This window comes from Nycticebus coucang, chromosome 12 (assembly GCF_027406575.1).
Source record: "Nycticebus coucang isolate mNycCou1 chromosome 12, mNycCou1.pri, whole genome shotgun sequence".
In the NCBI taxonomy this organism is placed as follows: Eukaryota; Metazoa; Chordata; class Mammalia; order Primates; family Lorisidae; genus Nycticebus; species Nycticebus coucang.
The window spans coordinates 29,390,640-29,412,026 of NC_069791.1; the positions used below are offsets into that span (position 1 = coordinate 29,390,640).

General features: G+C 41.1%; 1 protein-coding gene across 2 annotated transcripts in view; it reads left to right on the top strand.

Annotated features, from left to right (window-relative positions):
* Nucleotides 1-21,387, top strand: part of DENND5B (DENN domain containing 5B) — a 212,163-nt gene that overhangs the window by 156,251 nt on the left and 34,525 nt on the right. For both annotated transcript variants that reach the window (XM_053554201.1, XM_053554202.1), the window contains 4 exons: nucleotides 1,402-1,533; nucleotides 2,753-2,905; nucleotides 3,787-3,865; nucleotides 11,716-11,797. In XM_053554201.1, coding sequence (XP_053410176.1) covers nucleotides 1,402-1,533; nucleotides 2,753-2,905; nucleotides 3,787-3,865; nucleotides 11,716-11,797 — 446 coding nt within the window. The remainder of the gene's footprint in view (nucleotides 1-1,401; nucleotides 1,534-2,752; nucleotides 2,906-3,786; nucleotides 3,866-11,715; nucleotides 11,798-21,387) is intronic.

The following is a 21,387-nucleotide window of genomic DNA, read 5'->3' on the forward strand; positions in this document are numbered from 1 at the left end:
AAAGTTCATTTGGTTTTTAAATCTTTCCTTAAAATTACTGGACTGGAAAAAAAGCAGATTATTCTGTTAATGTTGCCTTTGATCCTGAAGGTTAGGAAGTAGCAGGTAAATTGATTAGTTGAATTCCTAATCAATGGGATTTTTTTTTTGCAGTTTTTGGCGAGGGCCAGGTTTGAACCATATGGGGCCGGTGCCCTTCTCCTTTGAGCCACAGGCGCTGCCCAGGATTTTTTTTTTATCTGTACCAGCTTAAGCAGATTACTTTTTTTCTAAAGGAGAACTATATGAAATGTACAAACTCCCTTTTATTTAAAGAATGCTAAAGATTTTACAAATCTTTTCCTACAATATCAGGTTCTTCCCTTAAGATAGTGAAGACAGATTTCACGTATGTGCCAGTGGGAGAGTATAGTATGCTGGCTGGCAGTCTCAATCTCCCTCCTGCAAACACACATACAAGATTTTACTATATAATTTAGAGCGGTTATTCTCTAAATATGATCCTAAGATACTTGGACCTTTTGAGGATTCTGCCCTGTGATCTTGATGTAAACATAAGGTATCTGGACAAACATTTACAAAGGTATCGTACAAAGAAAAGAGGGCCCATGTTGTTCTATTCCTGAGTAGTGATTTTTTGTTTTAATGGAAATTCACCAACCTAGGCTCCAGAACATTGGAATGAGTTTCTGTAGTATTGCAGAGTTGCCACAGACTCTGAAAGTAACACAATGGTCCCACTTTCCCTTGATTATGGAACAAGGCAAGGGAGGGCTTTTGCAAACATCCCACAGGAGTAGGCCTCCTGCATTTGGAGCACATCCTGCTGTTCAGGGTGATCTTATAGGTTTTTAGCAAATAAACTGAGAGGAACAAACAATTGTTATTAGGCCTGAGGTCACAAAATTAGTTACAACCAGCTTCTAGCACTCCAGATTTTACAGTTGTGACTTGATTTGAGTGCACAGGGTTAGTTTGGAGAGCACTGCCCAAGAGGCTAGGGGAACATCCAGTTTCTTGCTGTATGGGAAGAGGAGTAGAGGTTTTGACCTGAGAGCCACTGGGCTCCCGCAGAACCTTGGACACCTACATGTTTTTATCTCAGCCACAGTCCTGACTAAGTCACTACCTTGGGTATTCCCAATAAAAAAAAACTAAATGAATTTTATCTTTTTTTGAAAGAGCTTTAACCTGATGGTGTTTCACCTTCTTTTTCACAGGCATTAACAGGTTGTGGGTGGAATACCAGTGTACTCTGATCCACTAAAAGTTTCATTGCTGTTACACACATACACCAACAGCCTTTTTTGCATCTTGCTTGTTCTTGCACGTTTGTGTAAGGTTAAGGAGATCAGAAGAATATCTAATGTTTATACATTTAAAATACTCTCTAATTTTTAGAAATACATGCAAGAGGCACGAAGTTTAGGCAAAAACCTGAGGCAACCCAAATTGTCAGACCTGTCTCCTGCGGTGATTGCACAGACCAACTGGAAATTTGTAGAAGGCTTATTAAAAGAATGCAGAATGAAGGTACGTATTACTCATGGATGCCAAAGGGGGCGCGTTCATGTTTACAGCATGTGTGAGTCTAAGCTGAGCTGGGTCAACCCCATTTGAGCCTGTAACTTTCCTACAAGAAAACTTCTGCTGTGGCATTAGCTCATTTGCTCTTTGCCGAGGTATTGAATCTCCATGGGTTCTCCATTTCCCATAGAATCAGTGACACGGGAGCTCTGTGCATTGTTTTTTTTTGTTTGTCTGTTTTAACCTTTTCAGCCATGGCTATCGTCCTCTCCAGTGTGGACAGGTGTATTAAACCTCTCATCAATTGTGTCGAGAGTGTTGTCACTTCTGTGAATGACAATACCTTTGTTGTGTCTGTGTATATACCTTCATACAACCTTACCTGTTCCCATACATGTGTTCGTATGCCTGAAAGGGACAAGACCTTAGCTCTGGTGTAAGTTCATGTATATATTGTACTCCAAGTCTCCTCTCAGATATCTCTGTTTGAAAGAACTTGCTGTATTAATTGACAAAACTCAAAACATCATTTTGGTCAATAATTTTCATTCCCTTTTTTTTCTGACAGTTGTTTCTTAGGTACCTTCTCTGCATTCTCATAAATGTGTTATTTTCAGCATCAGTATATTATTTTCAGCATAAACTAGAGCAGCGGTCCTCAACCTGTGGGTCGCCGCAACCCATAGGAACTGTATTAAAGGGCCCCGGCATTAGGAAGGTTGAGAACCACTGAACTAGAGGAACTGCCTAAAAGAAGTAGATCCTCTGTCATTTACATTTTGTAAGGGCTGCTAAGACTGAGGTGGATTATCTTATATGAAACTTATTTCCATTTCCTGTCCATTTTTCGGTGCATACTCAGGAACAAAGAAGAGATAAAAGAGGAAGGATGGGGGAAAAAGAGTCCTGGTTCACTCACCATTAGAGTTCTTAAAAAACTTAGAGCTGCCTACTTATATCGGTTTTTACCTCAGTGTAGTTAAATGAAGCATATAAATATTATATTGTTTTCTCTTTGGTCACCCTCCTTTTCTCTAACCACACAGATGATATTACTCTAGTTAGTTGACTACAAAGATTAAGAAGATATTGTTCCCAAGGTGATTAAAAATATGCAATTAGAGGTAAAATGAAGGGAAGGCAGAGCTCCTATTCCAGTAATTGACTTGCTGGTTTTTGGTTTCACTGCTGGGGTAGTTTGTGACCAAATGTATAATCTTTTCAGACAAAACGCATGCTGGTAGAAAAGATGGGACATGAAGCAGTGGAACTGGGCCATGGAGAAGCAAATATCACCGGCTTGGAGGAGAACACCTTAATCGCCAGCCTCTGTGACCTACTGGAGAGGATATGGAGTCATGGCTTACAGGTCAAGCAGGTAACAGTCTCAGGAGGTCCTGGAGACATAGCCAGTTATAGGAGCCCTGTTGAGAAGTATACCAAGGAGAAAAAGGGATGTCAAAAATGGTATGTTCCTTTTCACAAGATAACTAGTAGTCTGCCATAGGTATTTTAATTCCAGAAGAAGAAAACATAACCCGTGGTCAGGAGGTGGTTTGGGGATCTTTCCTGGTAAGCAGGAAAGGGTGAAACAACACATCCATTGCATAGACTATATCCCCATTAAATGCAGAGACAAAATTCCATTAAATGTCTGCTTTTGGCACTATCCAGGAAAAAAATCTGCTAGCCAGAATTAACAGTTCTTTACCATTTTAAGTTATCTAGCAATTCAGCATGAAAAAATTTAAATACTCTTTTTTTTTTGTCTCTTTAGTCTCCCTTTTTGACTTTTTTCTGACGTACATGTTTCTTTTCTCTTTCTCCTCTCACCCCATTTTTTTCCCTCTTCTCAACTCCACATATCCAAACATATATAACATATAGATGTATGCAAACACAGTCGTGATGCTAGACCCTTTTAATTGCATAGCTACTAATGTGAGCATCGTAGACAGCTCTAATTACAAGTACGTGAGGACTGAGCTGACATCAGAAATCTCTGGGCCTGCCCTCTGACCTTTTGTGTGGCTGCTTCTCTTCCCCTGGCTCTTGCCAGACTTCTCAGTAAGGCAAAGGATAACCCTCATAACACGTGGAGTTAGATGCGCAGAATCTACACAGCTTGGAATGCATAAGCTTCTATCACCAAACTTCTAAATAATGGCTGTTTCAATGTGAATGATTTTGATGAAAAAATATTTTTTGATTAATTACTTCTTATGAAATAAAAATTTTTTGTATACTTTGTACTTTCAGGGGAAGTCAGCTTTGTGGTCGCATCTAATTCAGTTTCAGGACAGAGAAGAGAAGCAGGAGCACCTTGCAGAATCGCCAGGTGAAAGATTGTTGGTTTGATTGTTTCTATAGAACTGGCAGTATTGGACATTGAGAGAATCAATACCGCATGGCCTTATCTCAATCTTTTTTTTTCCGAGCTGACCTTAACCCATCTTGCCAGTAGGGGGGGTAAGGTAGAAGGAGCAATGTTAATTTACTTGCTCTGAGACCTGGGAAAAGTCATTTGACCTTTCTGATCTCCTGCTTCCTCATCTACTAATAATATTAACTACACAAAGCTATTGTGTTGGTCAAATAAGGTAACATGTGAAAATCCCCAGCACATCATAAAGGACCATACAAGTATCCCTTACTCTCACCAGTAGTAGGGTATAGCGTATACTGGTTATTTTCTTATTAAAAAAAAAAAAAAATTATGACATCATTAATGATCTTTCAGGGAAAAAAATACATATATCACAATCGTTAGGAGTCTTGAATTCTTCAATTTGTAGAAAACATACATTAGAAATGTTTTAACACTTTTTTTAGCTGGTTAGAATTATGTAGAATTACTTAAGCTTAATGTTTCACCTACTGTGTATCTTTCATAAGGAGCTTGCTTTTCTTTATGTAAAATAGTCGTCTATTTCACAAAGAATAGAAGTAACAATGGAAAGCTAACAGAGATGAAATGTTTTATATTGAACCAGCCATTTGGGGACCTTTTCTAAAATTATGGATTATTTTAGACATTCAGAAATATAAAAAAAGTAATAATTTTAAAAGCTCATAAGCCAACCACTAGCTTAAGAAATAATGGCTGGGGCTCAGCACCTGTGCCTCAAGCAGCTAAGGTACCAGCCACATACACCTGAGCTGGCGGGTTTGAATCCAGCCTGGGCCTGCCAAACAAAAATGACAGCTGCAACCAAAAAATAGCTGGGCATTGTGGCAGGCGCCTGTAGTCCTAGCTACTTGGGAGTCAGAGGCAAGAGAATCACTTGAGCCCGGGAGCTGGAGGTTGCTGTGAGCTGTGATGCCATGGCACTCTACCCAGGGTAACAGCTAGAGGCTCTGTCTCAAAAAAAAAAAAAAAAAGAAAGAATGGCTTTTTTTTTTTAATTGTGCCTCTCTCAGCTCCTTGGGATGGTGAGGAGGGAGGATAGTTGAGCCCAGGAGTTCAAGGTGGCAGTGAGCTATGGCTGTGCCCTTGAATAGCCACTGCACTCCAGCCTAAGCAACATAGTGAAACCCTATCTCTAAAATAATATGATAAAAATAATAAAAAACGAAAAGAAACAAGGCATCGAAAACATGATTGAAACACCCTTGTATTCATCCCTACTTCCTTTTCCCTCACTGCCCCAGAGGACACTACCCTCATTGTGGTGTTTATTGTTAGAAACCTAATTTCTAAATTTATTTAATCAGACAACTGGGAATGTGTGTTTGATACTACATTGCCCTGGAGCTCTTCTAAGCAGAATGTCGAGGTTCTACTGTCCCAGCCTATAGCTGTATTTATAGATTCAGATCAAGTTTAAAAGTATTCTCTAGCGTCCATCTCCTCTGCCTCTTTTTCTCTTAAAAAAAGCAAAAATAGATTGGCATATGCCCTGAAACTATAGTTTTAACAGAAAATATAGCTGTTCGGACCATAAGACCACAACCAGGGCAGCTTATTCCAATCAGACAAAAATAAATTTATAGGAAGAAATAGCCATTTGTAGGGTGGAAGGGTGGAAATACTGGAAAGCTACCCTCAGTTAAGACAGGGAGGTGGAAGCATTCAGTTCTTACTCCAAATGAGGCATGTGAGTATGTCTAGCTCTTCAGCCAGTCTTTTCCAAAAAAAGACAGGCTCTCACTGTGTCACCCAGGCTGGAGACCAGTGGCACAATTATAGCTCACTATAGCCTTGAACTCCTGGGCCCACGCAATCCTCCTGCCTCAGGCTCCCAAGTAGCTGGGACTACAGCACACATCATGCTTGGCTTGTCCAGCTATTAGAATGGGCAGCTGCTGGGCGACACTGGCAGTTTTCATGGCTGTGGCTATTCAAATGTTGAATGGTTCACTGGGACACTTGGCTATTTGGGGAATCAAAGCTAAGAAATATAAAATGTGTTAAAGCCTCATATAGTTACTCTTTGCTACACTGCCATATGTTGAAGGGCTAACGATGTAAGAGTCAACACAAGTTAGGTATTTTACTGATCATAAGTAAGATTAATACAAGCTTTTGAAATTGAAGGTTATTGTCTATTTGGAAGGCTAGATTTTACAAACATTGCACTAACAATTCTGGTGATTTGGCCTGGGAAGTTAGGATATAAAAACATAGCAGTGTGAAATATGTATAAAAACATCAGTTTAAAGCTGGGCCTGGTGGCTCATGCCTGTAATCCTAGCACCATGGGAGGCTGAGGCAGGTGCATCGTTTGAGCTTAGGGGTTCAAGACCAGCCTGAGCAAGAGTGAGACTCTGTCTCTACTAAATAGAAAATTTAGCTGGGCATTGTGGCATGTAGTCCTGGCTACTTGTGAAGCTTAGGCATGATGATCACTTGAGCCTAAGAGTTTTAGGTTACTATGAGCTATTATGAAGCCATGGCACTCAACCCCAGGGTGAAAAAGTGCAGTTTTAAATCTGGATTTTTTTCCCCAAAAACATACTTTTGTTTGCCAGTTATTAAGTTTCCCAATTAATGGTAGTAAACAGTCTACATTGTCAAATTAAGACTAGATCCTTAGAGATTCACAGCATGTTTAAACACTATTCTTACTAGAATTGAGCCACTGTCAGACTAGATGACAGATAATCACCACTCTTCTTCAGAAGCAGCACACACAGGAATCAGAGACATTTTAAGAATTGCAGAAGAGGGTGTTGCCTATGGCTCAGTGACTAGGGTGCTGGCCCCATATGCTGAGGGTGGCGGGTTCAGGCCCAGCCCCGGCCAAACTGCAACCAAAAAAAAAAAAAAATAGCCGGGCGTTGTGGCGGGCGCCTGTAGTCCCAGCTGCTCGGGAGGCTGAGGCAAGAGAATCGTGTAAGCCCAAGAGTTAGAGGTTGCTGTGAGCCGTGTGACGCCACGGCACTCTACCGAGGGCGGTACAGTGAGACTCTGTCTCTACAAAAAAAAAAAAAAAAAGAATTGCAGAAGAATGGGAAGGGTTCTTAGCAAGAAGACTCCAGTGGGAAGACTATATTAATTTTGACCTGGTGATTCCTGCACCTAGTAGTTTGAAGTCCTATTTCTGAGCAAGAATCTTAGAATGCAGTTGATCTTAGAACAAGTACTGTTACTGATATAGCACCCAAAAGTTTCAATCTTTAAAAATATTGGTGAGGCTGGGCGCAGTAGCTCATCTGTAATCCCAGTACTGTGGAAGGCTGAGGCAGGTGGATTGCTTGAGCTCAGGAGTTTGAGACCAACCTGAGCAAGAGTAAGACCCCATCTCTAAATGATAGGCGGGCATTGTGGTGGCGCCTGTAGTCCCAGCGACTCAGGAGGCTGAGGCAAGAGAATCACTTGAGCCCAGGAGTTTGGGGTTGCTGTGGGTACTCAACCCCAGGGCAACTGAGTGTCTCAAAAAAAAAAAAAAAAAGATATATATATATATATATACACATACATATATCTATGTGAATTCTTAAACCTTGCACCCTTAGACAAGGTTCTACTAGTAAACTATAAATGGATTATTAAATAATTTGGCAGGGGGTAGTTGTAGAGTACAGAAAAGGGTGGAAATGCTGCTTTAAGTGGTTATTCCAGATGTAGCCCAGGGAGTTTAGTCATTCTTCAGTCATCCTACCTACATCAGAAGTTTGCTTTTAATGACTTATCTACCCATAGACTGTATATGGTTCTGTAAAAATAATATATGCAGTCTCTGCCCTCTACAAACTTGCTTTCTATACATTGGCATTGATTCAAGCTGATATACAAAGGGAATTCCTCTAGCCAAATATTTAAATCTATAAATCTTGTCTGGCGCAGTGGCTCACACCTAGCATTTGAGAGGCGGAGGCAATAGGATTGCTTGAGCTCAGGAGTTTGAGGTTGCAGTCAACTATGATGATGCTACTGTATTCTAGCCTAGTTAACAGAGTGAGTGCCTATCTCAAAAAGAAAAAAACTTATGAATCCATCATTGATGTTCAATCGTTTGGCTTTTTTGTGCCACTTTGGAAGAATTATCTTCTTGGGTCACACATTAAATACACAATGAAAGCTGATGGGTTAAAAAAAAAAAAAAGGTTTGTGCATAATTTTCACTGTATCTACCACCACATACACGCAAAAAAGCCCTCACATAGTCCACATGCAGCCTTTAGGCTGCAGGTTGGATCTGCCTACAAGGACAAAGTGGCCTATTGCACTTGAATATCTTGAATTAAGAAATAGTGATAGCACACTAAACTGGTAAGGAATCAAGGGGATTCTGGGCAGAGCACCAACTCTGTACATATAGAGATCTATCTTTAGCTGTTCTTCTTTCCTCTCCTCCAAAATCTTAACTGTTCATAAGATACTGACCGTTTTTATCTCTGAAATGTCTTTACTTTGTTTTAAAATTTATTTCAGATTATTATGAGGATTCAGACAATTAGGTTACAGTGTTTGGATTTGTTAGGTAAGGTCCCTGTTGCAGTTGTGTCCTCTCCTAGGAAGGGCATCATAGGCCTTTACATGGTGCCCGTCAGCCCCAGCACCCACGTGCCTTTGCAGTCTCTTCTCTCTCTGCAGGACAACAGAGAGCCCTAAACGCCAAGAGACTTAGATTCCCACAGGAAGGCCTTTATACAAACAGACTGGTCTGAGAGCAGGAAAGCCCAGCCTCCTTGCCTTGAACTGGACAAACCTTCAAGGATAATTTATTGTCCAGAACTCCTGACTATGAAAAAGTTGAGGCTGATAATTTGCCTATAATTACATTCTTGGTTGATCTTACCCTTTCCCTGAATTGTGTCACACACACACACCCTTTTTTTTTATCTTTCTGGAGTTGCTTTCTTAATAAATCACTTGTACAGGGAGGTGGAGTTACAGTAAAGCCACAGTAATAAAAAGAAATAGTGAACGGGGTGTGATGGCTCACACCTGTAATCCTAGCACTCTGGGAGGCTGAGGCAGGTGGATTGCTTGAGCTCACAAGTTCGAGACCAGCCTGAGCAAAAGTGAGACCCCATCTCTACTAAAAATAGAAAAACTGAGGCAAGAGAATTGCTTGAGCCTTAGTTGGAGGTTGCTGTGAGCTGTGACACCACGCCACTCTACCCAGGGCGACCACTTGAGACTCCGTTGCAAAAAAAAAGTAGTGATAAAAGCATACATATAGTCCTGCAGAGAGAGAAGAGAATTCTATTCTGGCTGGAGTAGAAGTCATGGAAACCTTCTTAGATGTTAAGGCTGGGCATGGTGGCTTATGCCTATATTTCTAGCACTCCGGCAGGTCAAGGTGGGTGGATTGCCTGAGCTCACAGGTTGAAAACCAGCCTGAGCAAGAGTGAGACCTCCTCTCTAAAAATAGCCCAGTGGTTGTGGCAGGCACCTGTAATCCCAGGTACTCAGGAGGCCAAGAGAATCACTTGAGCCTAATAGTTAGATGTTGCTGTGAGCTGTGACACTATAGCACTGTACTGAGGGCGACAAATAAAACTCTGTCTCCAAAAAAAAAAAAAAGAAAGAAAGAAACCTTCTTAGATTTTTAGATCTCTAGATGAAAGCTATGGCTTCATTTCTTTCTTCCTTTCTTTTTTTATTTAGAGACAGAGTCTCACTTTGTCGCCCTCGTTAGAGTGCAGTGACATCATAGCTCACAGCAACCTCCAGCTCTTGGGCTTAGGCGATTCTCTTGCTTCAGCCTTCCGAGTAGCTGGGACCACAGGCGCCTGCCACAATGCCCAGCTATTTTTTTTGTTGCAGTTTATGGCTTCATTTCTTAACCCCTAATCTGCCTTCTACTTAGAGGCTTCTAACTCCTTTCCAAAGTCAGCAATAAACTACCATATTATTTTTTAGCGCTGCCATAATGATGCACTAAAAACTGAGTAACTTAAACAACAGAAATGTATTGCCTCACAGTTCTGGAAGATAGAAATTCAAAGTCAGGGTGGCGCCTGTGGCTCAGTGAGCAGGGTGCCGGCCCCATATGCCGAGGGTGGCGGGTTCAAACCCAGCCCTGGCCAAACTGCAACAAAAAAATAGCCAGGCATTGTGGCGGGCACCTGTAGTCCCAGCTACTCGGGAGGCTGAGGCAGGAGAATCGCCTAAGCCCTGGAGTTGGAGGTTGCATGAGCTGTGTGATGCCACGGCACTCTACCGAGGGCAATAAAGTGAAACTCTGTGTCTACAAAAAAAAATTCAAAATCAAAGTGTTGGCTGGGTTCGCGCCCTCTTGAGGACTGTGGGAAAGAACCTGTTCCACCTCTCTGTCCTAGCTCCTGGAAGTTGAGGCATTCCTTGGATGGTAGATGGCATTCTCCCTGTGTCTTAACATTGTCTTCCTTCTATGCGTGTCTGTCCCTATGTCCAATTTCCCCTTTATATAACAAGGCCAGTAAAATTGGATTTGGCACCACTATAATGACCTCATCTAAACTTGATTATCTGCAGAGACCCTGTTTCCAAATAAAGTCATCGCATTTAGAGCTGCTGGCAAGGGTTAGGACTGCAGCATCTTTTGTAGGGGCACAATTCAAACCGCAGCATCTACTATTGCCCTAATTCAGTGTCATCATCCACTTACTGTATTAGCAGATTATTTCCAAATTACTTTCTCTAGCCCTAGTTTCTGGATGTCTAGGAACTGAGCACTCAGCACTTCTTTCTCCTGTACCTGTCAGGCCGCCTCTGTTCTCTCTGTCTTATTTAGTGGAATCAGCACCCTCCTCTCAGTCAAGCTAGAGGCCAGAAAGTCGTCTATACTGAGTGGAAAGCCCATAGAACATGACACCAGAACACACTGTGCCTACGCTAGCGTGCAGTTTCTTTTCTTTTTTCTTTTTCTTTTTTTTTTTTTAGTGTGCAGTTTCTTAACCTCTTTGAGCCTCAGTTTCTTCATTTGAAAAATTAAGATTTAAAACTTTCAAAGGATAATTATAGTATGTTGGGATAGTATATATTAAGACAATATTTATGTCTCTTTCATCTCTGCTCCTTCATGAGAGGGACCCACTTTTAACTCTCTTTGGAAGTGCTATAAACTTTCTCTTTGTTCTCCTTAAGTAAATCTCGTTCTGTTACCCTGAAAAAATAAAATAAAATAAAACAGTATTTAATATTGGTGGGGGTTTTTTGCTATTAGAACGAATAACTAGAAAATGACTGATCTTATGGCCAAAATAATTTGCTAGGTGGGCTTTTATGATTCATTTTAAATTTCCAAATAACCTTCAGATTAATTAGAAAGAGAATAGCTGAGGGTGGCGCCTGTGGCTCAGTTGGTAAGGCACCGGCCCCATATACCGAGGGTGGCGGGTTCAAACCCGGCCCTGGCTGAACTGCAACTGCAACCAAAAAATAGCTGGGTGTTGTGGGGGGCGCCTGTAGTCCCAGCTACTCGGGAGGCTGAGGCAAGAGAATCGCTTAAGCCCAGGAGTTGGAGGTTGCTGTGAGCTGTGTGATGCCCTGGCACTGTACTGAGGGCCTGGCACTCTACTGAGGGCCATAAAGTGAGACTCTGTCTCTACAAAAAAAGAAAGAGAATAGCTGATTTACTATATTAATAAAATAGCAACATTCATGAAAAAGATTTTGATCTTTTCTGTTGTATTTAAAATTTATTTTTATCAAAGCAGTTTCAAAGCATTTATTTATCGAATGCAAATCATGTAGATTATTTTTAAGTCTCTACTGTTATTTTTCTAATACTTTGCTGATATTTTTCTATATAGTTGCCCTTGGACCAGAAAGAAGAAAATCTGACTCAGGAGTAGTATTGCCAACACTCAGGGTCTCTCTTATCCAAGACATGAGGTATTTGTTACATACGTTAACATGTGTTGATAACATTGAAATATTTTGTGCCTTTCACCTAAATTGCTCAACTAATTATGGCTATGTGTAGTTCTTTGCTTATGTTTTCTGAAAGAACTTTTTATAATTTTATTTTACTTTTATAGTATCATATTGTTTCCTGACATTAAACCAAAGGGAAGAAGCTGAGAAGTGTTTTAAAGCATCTCTAAACTATTTTATAACTTCCTTCGTATAGTTTTTTAAAACTACTTACAATACCTGCTACCCTAGATAATAGGAAAAAAATCTGCAAATAATGGCAGGTTGCTTAGCAGAAAAAATTGCTGTCAGGTAGATTTGATTTGAAGTAAATGCAAATCTGAGAATTGTCGCTTCCAGTTACTGATCTTAGGAATCTTTAGAAGGCATTAAGACATCTAAAATAGGCTCAGCGCCTGCGGCTCAAGCAGCTAAGGCACCAGCCACATACACCTGAGCTGGCAGGTTCAAATCCAGCCTGTGCCCGCCAAACAACAATGACGGCTGCAACCAAAAAATAGCTGGGCATTGTGGCAGGCGCCTGTAGTCCCAGCTACTTGGGAGGTGGAGACAGGAAAATCACTGGAGCCCAGGAGTTGGAGGTTGCTGTGAGCTGTGATGCCATGGCACTCCACCCAGGGTGACAGCTTGAGGCTCTGTCTCAAAAAAAAAAAAAAAGATATCTAAAATAGATGTATTTATTAAGGAAGGCAGAGGCTTTTTCTTTTAAATATTTTACATATACTACTTAGTCAACTCTTACAGCATGTGAGTTTAGAATGATGTCACAACATCTATAATACTTGTAACTATTATCTTTTATGGTGTGCCTTATTTATCAATATTTGATTTGTCAGATATTTGCAACTGAAAAGTGTAACTTTTATGAGTGGCAGCATAGCCTAGGAGCACATCCTGGCTTCACCACTTACTGTGTGGTGACCATAGGCAATTTTCATAACTTCTCTGTCCCTCAGTTTTTCTTTCTCTCAAAAATAATAGATACAGGCTTGGTGCCTGTGGCTCAAGCGGCTAAGGCGCCAGCCACATACACCTGAGCTGGTGGGTTCAAATCCAGCCCAGACCTGCCAAACAACAGTGACGGCTGCAACCAAAAAATAGCCGGGCGTTGTGGCGGGTGCCTGTAGTCCCAGCTACTTGGGAGGCAGAGACAGGAGACTAGCTTGAGCCCAGGAGTTTGAGGTTGCTGTGAGCTATGATGCCATAGCCCTCTACCCAGGACAACAGCTTGAGGCTCTGTCTCAAAAAAAAATAATAATAATAATAGATATAGAAACAGTACCTATCTCATAGGATTGTTATGAGAATTAAATGAGTTGGTCCATGCAAAAAGTTTAAAGAAACACTTTGCTCATGCTAAGTGTTACTAAATGATGGTTGTCATCTGCATCAGTTTATATATTTATACCTTAAGTGTAAGTATTCCTTGATAGATGGTTGTGGTGGCCTGTATGTAGCTTATGATTCCTTTTGATGATCATCATACGAGGAATACTTATAACTGTGAAGAGAAAATAATCCCAATTACCATAACAGAAGCATAAAACCACATGTGCTCTGTGGGGCTCTCACAGAAGCCATCAAGTTAAGGTGATGGTTGTTGGGAGCTTTGCAGCTGTGACCTCAAGCCAGACTTCTGAAACCTGATTAGGAAATGGTCCCATCACATGAGGCTACCCTGTTCTTCCAATTTCTTGCTTAATTATTTTCATCTACTTCCTGTTGTTTTTTGAAAGGAAAGAGATCTTAGATTTACTCTCCTCATTTGGTAAGAGGCGGTATAGCATGCTGTTGAAGACCTCGGGCTTCAGAACCAGCCTAAAAGTGTTTGTATTTCAGCTTTGCTGCTCACTAGCTCTATGCCTTGTGGCATTGCTTACACTCTCAGTTTTATTGCCTGTAAAATGGGTATAATAATAATGCTTCTCTTAAAATGCTGGTGTCAAGATTCAATGAATTAATGAATAAATATAAAATACCCAAAACAGGCCAGAAATACATATATGTATATGTGTACATACTAACTCCTTCCATATGTTGACCACTTCTGTATGTTGACCAGTTAAAATCCCTTGGACGGCCAACTTACAGAGGTACTTCTATATTTTTGTTTTTGTGTATGTGTGTGTATATTTTTATGTGTACACACACACATATACAGAGGGTACAAATAAATGTATACACTTTTTTTGAAATTTTTATACTTTAATGAAATAATAAAACAAAGAAATTTAAACTACTAAATGTAATCTGAGAGGCAGTTAAAAAAAAAAAACACCCCCCCAAATTTAAAAACACAGTCCTTTTGAAACATTTAATCAGTCCATAGCAAATAGTTATTACATACCAAAAGCTATAAAGTGTTAACTAGTTCCACCACAGTGCCATGTAAATCTTGACAATTTAGAAATCTTGAGATCAACACTTAAGTTCTTTTCAAATGTATACACATTTTAAGAAAGGGAAAAACTGTATTAAAATTTCAATAGTCAGCCGGGCACTGTGGCTCACACCTGTACTCATACCACTCTGGTAGGCTAAGGCAGGTGGATAGTCTGAGCTAGAGAGAGACATTGTCTCTAAAAATAGCCAGGCATTGTGATGGGTTCCTGTAGTCCCAGCTACTCAGGAGGCTGAGGCAAGAGGATTGCTTGAGTTCAAGAGTTTGAGGTTGCTGCGAGCTGTGACGCCATGGTATTCTACCAAGAGAGACAAAATAAGACTATCTCAAAAAAATGAGTTAATTAATTAATTAAACAAAAGAAAAATTAGCCAGGCATTGCAGTGGGCACCTGCACTTCCAGCTACTCAGGAAGCTGAGCCAAGATGAATTCTTGAGCCTAAGAGTTTGAGGTTGTGAGCTGGGATGCCACAACACTCTAGCCAGAGTGACAGAGTAAGACTCTGTCTCAAAAAAAGAAAAAGCTCACTGAACTGTGACCTCCCCAATCTACGCTCGTATAATTTTTCCCCTCAATTCCATCAGAGTTTCCATATTTCAGTGCTTACTCTGCTGCTTGTAAGTCATCTTTCCCATAAGTGAAATGGTGATCTCAGGATACAATCCAAATCCAAGAGCCCTACTTCCTCCAGCCCCATCTCGCTCCAGCACTGTCTCCTGCACTCTCCCTCTTACCACCTCTTTGGTTCCTCCAACATGCCAAGCTTGTTTCTTCTCCTGTTACCTCATATTCCCTCCCCTGTACAAGCTGCTTCTGATTCCTGCTCAAAAAATCTCCACAAGTCAGGGTTGTTCTTAACATTTTCATCTTAGTCCAAGAAACCATCTCTGACTGCCTGAGCTAAAGTAGTCACTTAGGCACCTTCTTTCAAGTTCCCTATTTAAATTCTCTGCATAGCACTTAACTTGAGTTTATTTTTCTAGCACTACATACAAGCTTCACAAGAGAAGGGAATTATCTGACTTGCTAAATTGTTGAATTGTTAGCAAGTGTGATAGCCTGGCTTATAATTGTTGCCCTATTAATACTTAACAAATGAAGGGTTCATCATATTTTAAGCACTGTGTGAGAGAGTTTATCTAACATTTTTGTATATATCCTTACCTGATTCAGCTAGCCAAACTGCTGTTAACTGCATTGGTTACAAGTTTGAAGCTTTCGAAAGGTAGCAACTTCTGTGATGTTTTTTACTTAATCAATTTGAAATTTAGAGTACAGAAGAAAGTTGAGAAGTCATATTGCTTAGCTTCTTTTACATATGGGGAAACTCAGGGACAGACACGTTAAGTTATACCATGTGGACATGTAACGGCAGAAATGGAACTAGTACTAAGATTTCCTGACCATAGCTCAGGACACTTTCTAGCTTAATGCTTTTTCAGCCTTTGCCATAGCAACAGAAAAATGCCACATGTTAAGTAGACATAAACAAGGTGATAGTAGTATACGTTTGCATTGGTTTTTTTGAAACGGGGTCACAGATTGCCCAAGATGGAGTGCAGTGGCACTATGTAGCTCATTCCAGCCTCAAGCTCTGGGGCTCCGGCAATCCTCCTGCCTCAGTCTCCTAAGTAGGACTACAGGTGTGTGCCACTCTGCCCAGCTAATTTTTTTCTATTTTGTAGAGACGGAGTCTCACTATGTTACCCAGGCTGGTCTTAAACTCCTGCCTTCAAGCGATCTTCCTGCCTTGGCTACCCACAATGCTGGAATTACAGACATTAGTAAACCAGAAGATAATCAAACTATAAAATAATAACTTTTGCTAACCAAGAGACATACTTTAAATACCTAAAAGTGATGGAAAAATAATGGGCTGGGCTTGAGTCATTTGTCCACTCTGGTCTGGTTATCTTTGGATAAGGAAGAGGTTACAGGAAGCCAATAAAGCAAGTTATTTCTCTAGCCAGATGACTTGATACTCTCTTTCATTGATGTAAATATTCTCTACCTAGAAGCTATAATAGATGAAAATCAGAAATCCACCTAGCACAGAAGCTCACATCTATAAATTCCACACTTTTGGGAGGCTGAGGCAGGAAGGTTACTTGAGCCCAGGAGTTTGAGACCATCCTAGATGACACAGTGAGACCCTGTCTCTACAAAAAGAAAGGGAAAATCGCTTAACGCCCAGGAGTTTGAGGTCACTGTGAGCTGTGATGCCATGGCACTCTACCGAGGGCGACAAAAAAAGACTGTTTAAAAGAGTATATATATATTTTCTAAAGTCTGCCTAAGTTCAAGTTCCCTGTTGGGCACCTACTTCTCTTGGTACCTCCTGTTTTCCTAAGTTTAAAGTGAAGGCACCGGTAGGTTAGACACTGTGAGTTCTCCTGGTTGTTGAGAGTCTTAGCACCATGTTTTGAGCAGCTGGCATGAGTCCAGGACAGACGCATCAAAAGGCTAGTATCTTTCTCAGTATCTCAGTGCCCAAGAACTCTCGGGGTCTTCCTTCATATGACATCTGACAGTTAAGTCCAAGAACTCATCATAGTAAAAGTGCTGCATACCTCATTGCTAGATATCACTGCGGTCATCTTTGAAGTACTCCCCTTGGGAAGCTATGCACCAGTGCCAGCAGTTTTGGAACTCTGTTTCTGGAATGACCATCAGAGCTGTTGTTGTCCAGCACACAAAAACATGCAGCAACAATAATGAGCAGGACTCATCAAGACACCTCCACACATCGACATGAGCACAGCTGTGAGACACTGATATACTAAGGTTACAAAACCCTACCAAGTTGTTTGTACAGTGCTGCCAACTTAAGTGCACAGTGGCAAGACCCTGTACAACAACAACTCTGATGGTCATTCCAGAAAAAGAGTTCCAAAATTGCTTTGAAGGGTGGATGAGGTGCTGGTGTCAGTGCATATCTTCCCAAGTGGAGTACTTTGAAGGTGACCGTAGTGATGTACTTCAGTGAGATTTGTAGCACTTTTTCTAGAATGAGTTTGCGATCTTAATTGTCAGATATCATAGATGGCAACTATCACCAAACCATCAGTAACAGAATGATCTTTCTGCTCTGAAGAGAAAGACTGGGAACAGCAAATAATTGTACCTGTTACCTATGCTTAAAAGAGGAGTGTCATAATGGTGTTACCATTATTAGCAATTTCTTTCTTTCTTTTTTTCTTTTCTTTTTTTTTTTTTTTTTTTTTGAGACAGTCTCACAGTAACCTCAAACTCATGGGCTTAAGTGATTTTCTTGCCTCAGCCTTCTGAGTATCTAGGACTACAAGCGCCCACCAAAACACTGGGCTATTTTTAGAGATGAGGTCTCTCTCTGGCTCAGGCTGGTCTCAAACCTGTGATTTCAGGCAATCCATTTGCCTCGGCCTCCCAGAGTACTACGATTATGCTTCAGTCCTTCAGGTAGAACTGACTGTGTAAGATGCACCTGCCAGATTGAAACAAAGCCCACCACATTTTCTCTCAGAAATTAGGAATCTGTAGCCGGGCGTTGTGGTGGGCGCCTGTAGTCCCAGCTACTCGGGAAGCTGAGGCAGGAGAATCGCTTGGGCCCAGGAACTGGAGGTTGCTGTGAGCTGTGTGAAGCCACAGCACTCTACCGAGGGCAATAAAGTGAGACTCTGTCTCTACAAAAAAAAAAAAAAAAAAAAAAGAAATTAGGAATCTGTACACTGGAAAAATGAGTTAGTTTTTTTTGAATGCCTAAAATAAGCAATGATGTTAAAGCCAGAGCTTCGGGGATCATGGGCACAACAGAGCAGAAGTGGGGGACGCAAAGGAAGGGGGAAGATGCAGCAGGTGTGGAGGGAGACACAGAGACAGTCTGTTTCTAGTGAGACAGAGAGCAGCCTGTGACAAGGCTGCTTCCAATCTAGCCACGGTTCCTGTTGTTGGATTCTAGAAGACATCCTTATATACTTCCAATGAATCCTCCTTTTTCCTGAAATTAGTTTGAATGGGTTTCTGTTGCCTAAAGATAAATGTTTCTGAATCAGAAAATGGCAGCACCTCAGTCTGAATTCCCTTTCCCTGAGTCTAAAGCTGATGCTTATTTCACTGAATCACCAGTGAAACTCAATAATGTGTATAAGAGAAATTAATGTATTAGTCATCTATTAGATTCATATGCTGTGCAGTTATAAAACTTCAAAACACTTCTTCTCAGGAGTGTCAAAGTCAATCATGACAACTTAATTTTAGTGTCAAATCCAGATGCTCACCATCACATGTGCATATGTTGTTTATAAAAATATAAAATAGAGGGCTCAAGCTGCTAAGGTGCCAGCCACATACACCTGAGCTGGCGGGTTTGAATCCAGCCTGGGCCTGCCAAACAACAATGATGATAACAACCCAAAAATAGCCAGACGTTGTGGTATTCCCAGCTACTTGGGAGGCAGGAGAACGCTTGAGCCCAAGAGGTGGAGGTTGCTGTGAGCTATGATGTCATATCACTTCTACCCAGGGTGACAGCTTGAGGCTCTGTCTCAAAAAGAAAAAAAAAACAGGGCGGCGCCTGTGGCTCAGTGAGTAGGGCACCGGCCCCATATGCCGAGGGTGGTGGGTTCAAACCCAGCCCCGGCCAAACTGCAACAAAAAAATAGCCGGGCATTGTGGCGGGTGCCTGTAGTCCCAGCTACTCCGGAGGCTGAGGCAGGAGAATCGCCTAAGCCCAGGAGTTGGAGGTTGCTGTGAGCCGTGTGATGCCACGGCACTCTACTGAGGGCAATAAAGTGAAACTCTGGCTCTACAAAAAAAAAAAAATAATAATAAATAAATAAATAAAAGAAAAAAAAAAACAGAGGCTCAGTGGTTAGGGTACTGGCCTCATACCCCAGGGCTGGCAGGTTCGAACCGGGCCCAGACCTACTAAACAACAATGACAACAATAACAAAACAATAGTTGAGCATTGTGGTGGGCGCCTGTAGTTCCAGCTACTTGAGAGGCTAACGCAAGAGAATTGCTTAAGCTCAAGAGTTTGAGGTTGCTGTGAGCTATGACACTACAGCACTCTACTGATGGTGACATAGTAATAAGACGGTCTCAAAAAAAATTTTATAGATATATGTATATTTTATATATATATATATATATATTTTTTTTTTTCTTTCAGTTTTTGGCCGGGGCCAGGTTTGAACTGCTACCTCTAGTATATGGGGTCAGCACCCTACTCCTTTGAGCCACAGGCACCGCCCAAATTTTATACATATATATATAAAAAATTATGTAGTTATATATGTATAAAAAAATTGTGCAGTTATAAAACTTCAAAACGTGAAGTTTGAATTATGCAGTTATAAAACTTCAAAACACTTGACCTTCAAAGTTTTAATTAACAGGACTCTGAGTAAATCCTATGAATACTCTGTATATATATATATATATATATATATATACACACACACGAATTCGAGACCAGCCTGAGCCAGAGCAAGACCTTGTCTCTAAAAATAGCCGGACGTGTGGCAGGTGCCTGTAGTCCCAGCTACATGGGGGGCTGAGGCAAGAGAATCGCTTGAGCCCAAGAGTTTGAGGTTGCTGTGAGCTGTGACGCCACCAGTACTCTACCTAGGGCAACAAAGTGAGATTCTGTCTCAAAAAATAAAATAAAATAAAGTAAATTTGTACCCTCATATTAATTTGAAGTAAAAAAAATATTTTTTTATGAATTAACAGGATCTATTTTAGAAGTAATACTTTTGTGCTATTATACCCAACAAATTATCTCAAAACAGATTCAAATGGTATAACTACAGAGCATATTTTTAATGGGTTTGGATTAAAGTTTAGTCTCAACATATTCATTGTTGTTTTAAAGCATGAAATGAGATACAGAGCTGTTTGACCTCCTGTTGTGCAGTAGGCCCTGCAGGGTACCAGGAAGGGTGCAAGGGAGCATTGGTCTCTTTGTCCTTGAGGAGCTTATGTCAGGCTGAGAATAATTACACTAAAAGAAAATGATAAAAGTAGTTGCTGGTGCATGCTAAGTAGGAAATTGGATTATAGAAATTCATAGATTGGAGAAGTTGTTGAAGGCTGTCCTGGTTAAAGAAAGCTTTCTAGAAGTTGGGGGTTTAAAGATGAATAGAATCAAATAGGGAAGCTGGAAAGGAGGATGTGCTTTGGGTGATGGAAGGCAAAGCCTTGTAAGATAGATATCCCAAAGGAATTACATTAAGGAGACAATATTTTAGGCAGATTCATTTCCCTAATACTGGTAATTAAGATGGGCTTGAGGGCGGCACCTGTGGCTCAAAGTAGTAGGGTGCCGATCCCATATGCCGAAGGTGGCAGGTTCAAACCCAGCCCCGGCCAAAAAACCCACCAAAAAAAAAAAAAAAAAAAAAAAAAAAAGATGGGCTTGAGGCAAGAGCCTACTAACCTCATCTCCCAACACCCATGTCCCTTACCCCCCCTCCAAAAATAGAAATATTTTTTATGATGGGATTGCTGATTACCACCTAAAATAGGTTTGACTTCATGTATTTCAATCTTTCCTATTTTCCTTAACATAGATAATTTTCAAATTATAGTTATTTTCTATTTTGACTTTCTTCCTCTATCGTGTCTATAAATACTTAAGGCCATGATAAAACTAGTTTCACTAGATTTTGATACTGTAGAGTAAGAAGAACACTTAGGAGGCCAAAGGGGGGCGGATTGCCCTGAGCTCACAGATTGAGACCAGCTTGAGCAAGAGCGAGACCCCATCACTAAAAATAGCCGGGCATTGTGGCAGGTGCCTGTAGTCCCAGCTGCTTGGGAGGCTGAGGCAAGAGAATCTCTTGAGTCCAAGAGTTTGAGGTTGCTGTGAGCTGTGACGCCACGGCACTCTACCGAGGGCAACAAAGTAAAACTCTGTCTAAAAAGAAAAAGAGGGCGGCGCCTGTGGCTCAGTCGGTAAGAGAGTGACGGGTTCAAACCCGGCCCCGGCCAAACTGCAACCAAAAAATAGCTGGGCGTTGTGGCGGGCGCCTGTAGTCCCAGCTACTCGGGAGGCTGAGGCAAGAGAATCGCTTAAGCCCAGGAGTTGGAGGTTGCTGTGAGCTGTGTGAGGCCACGGCATTCTACTGAGGGCCATAAAGTGAGACTCTGTTTCTACAAAAAAA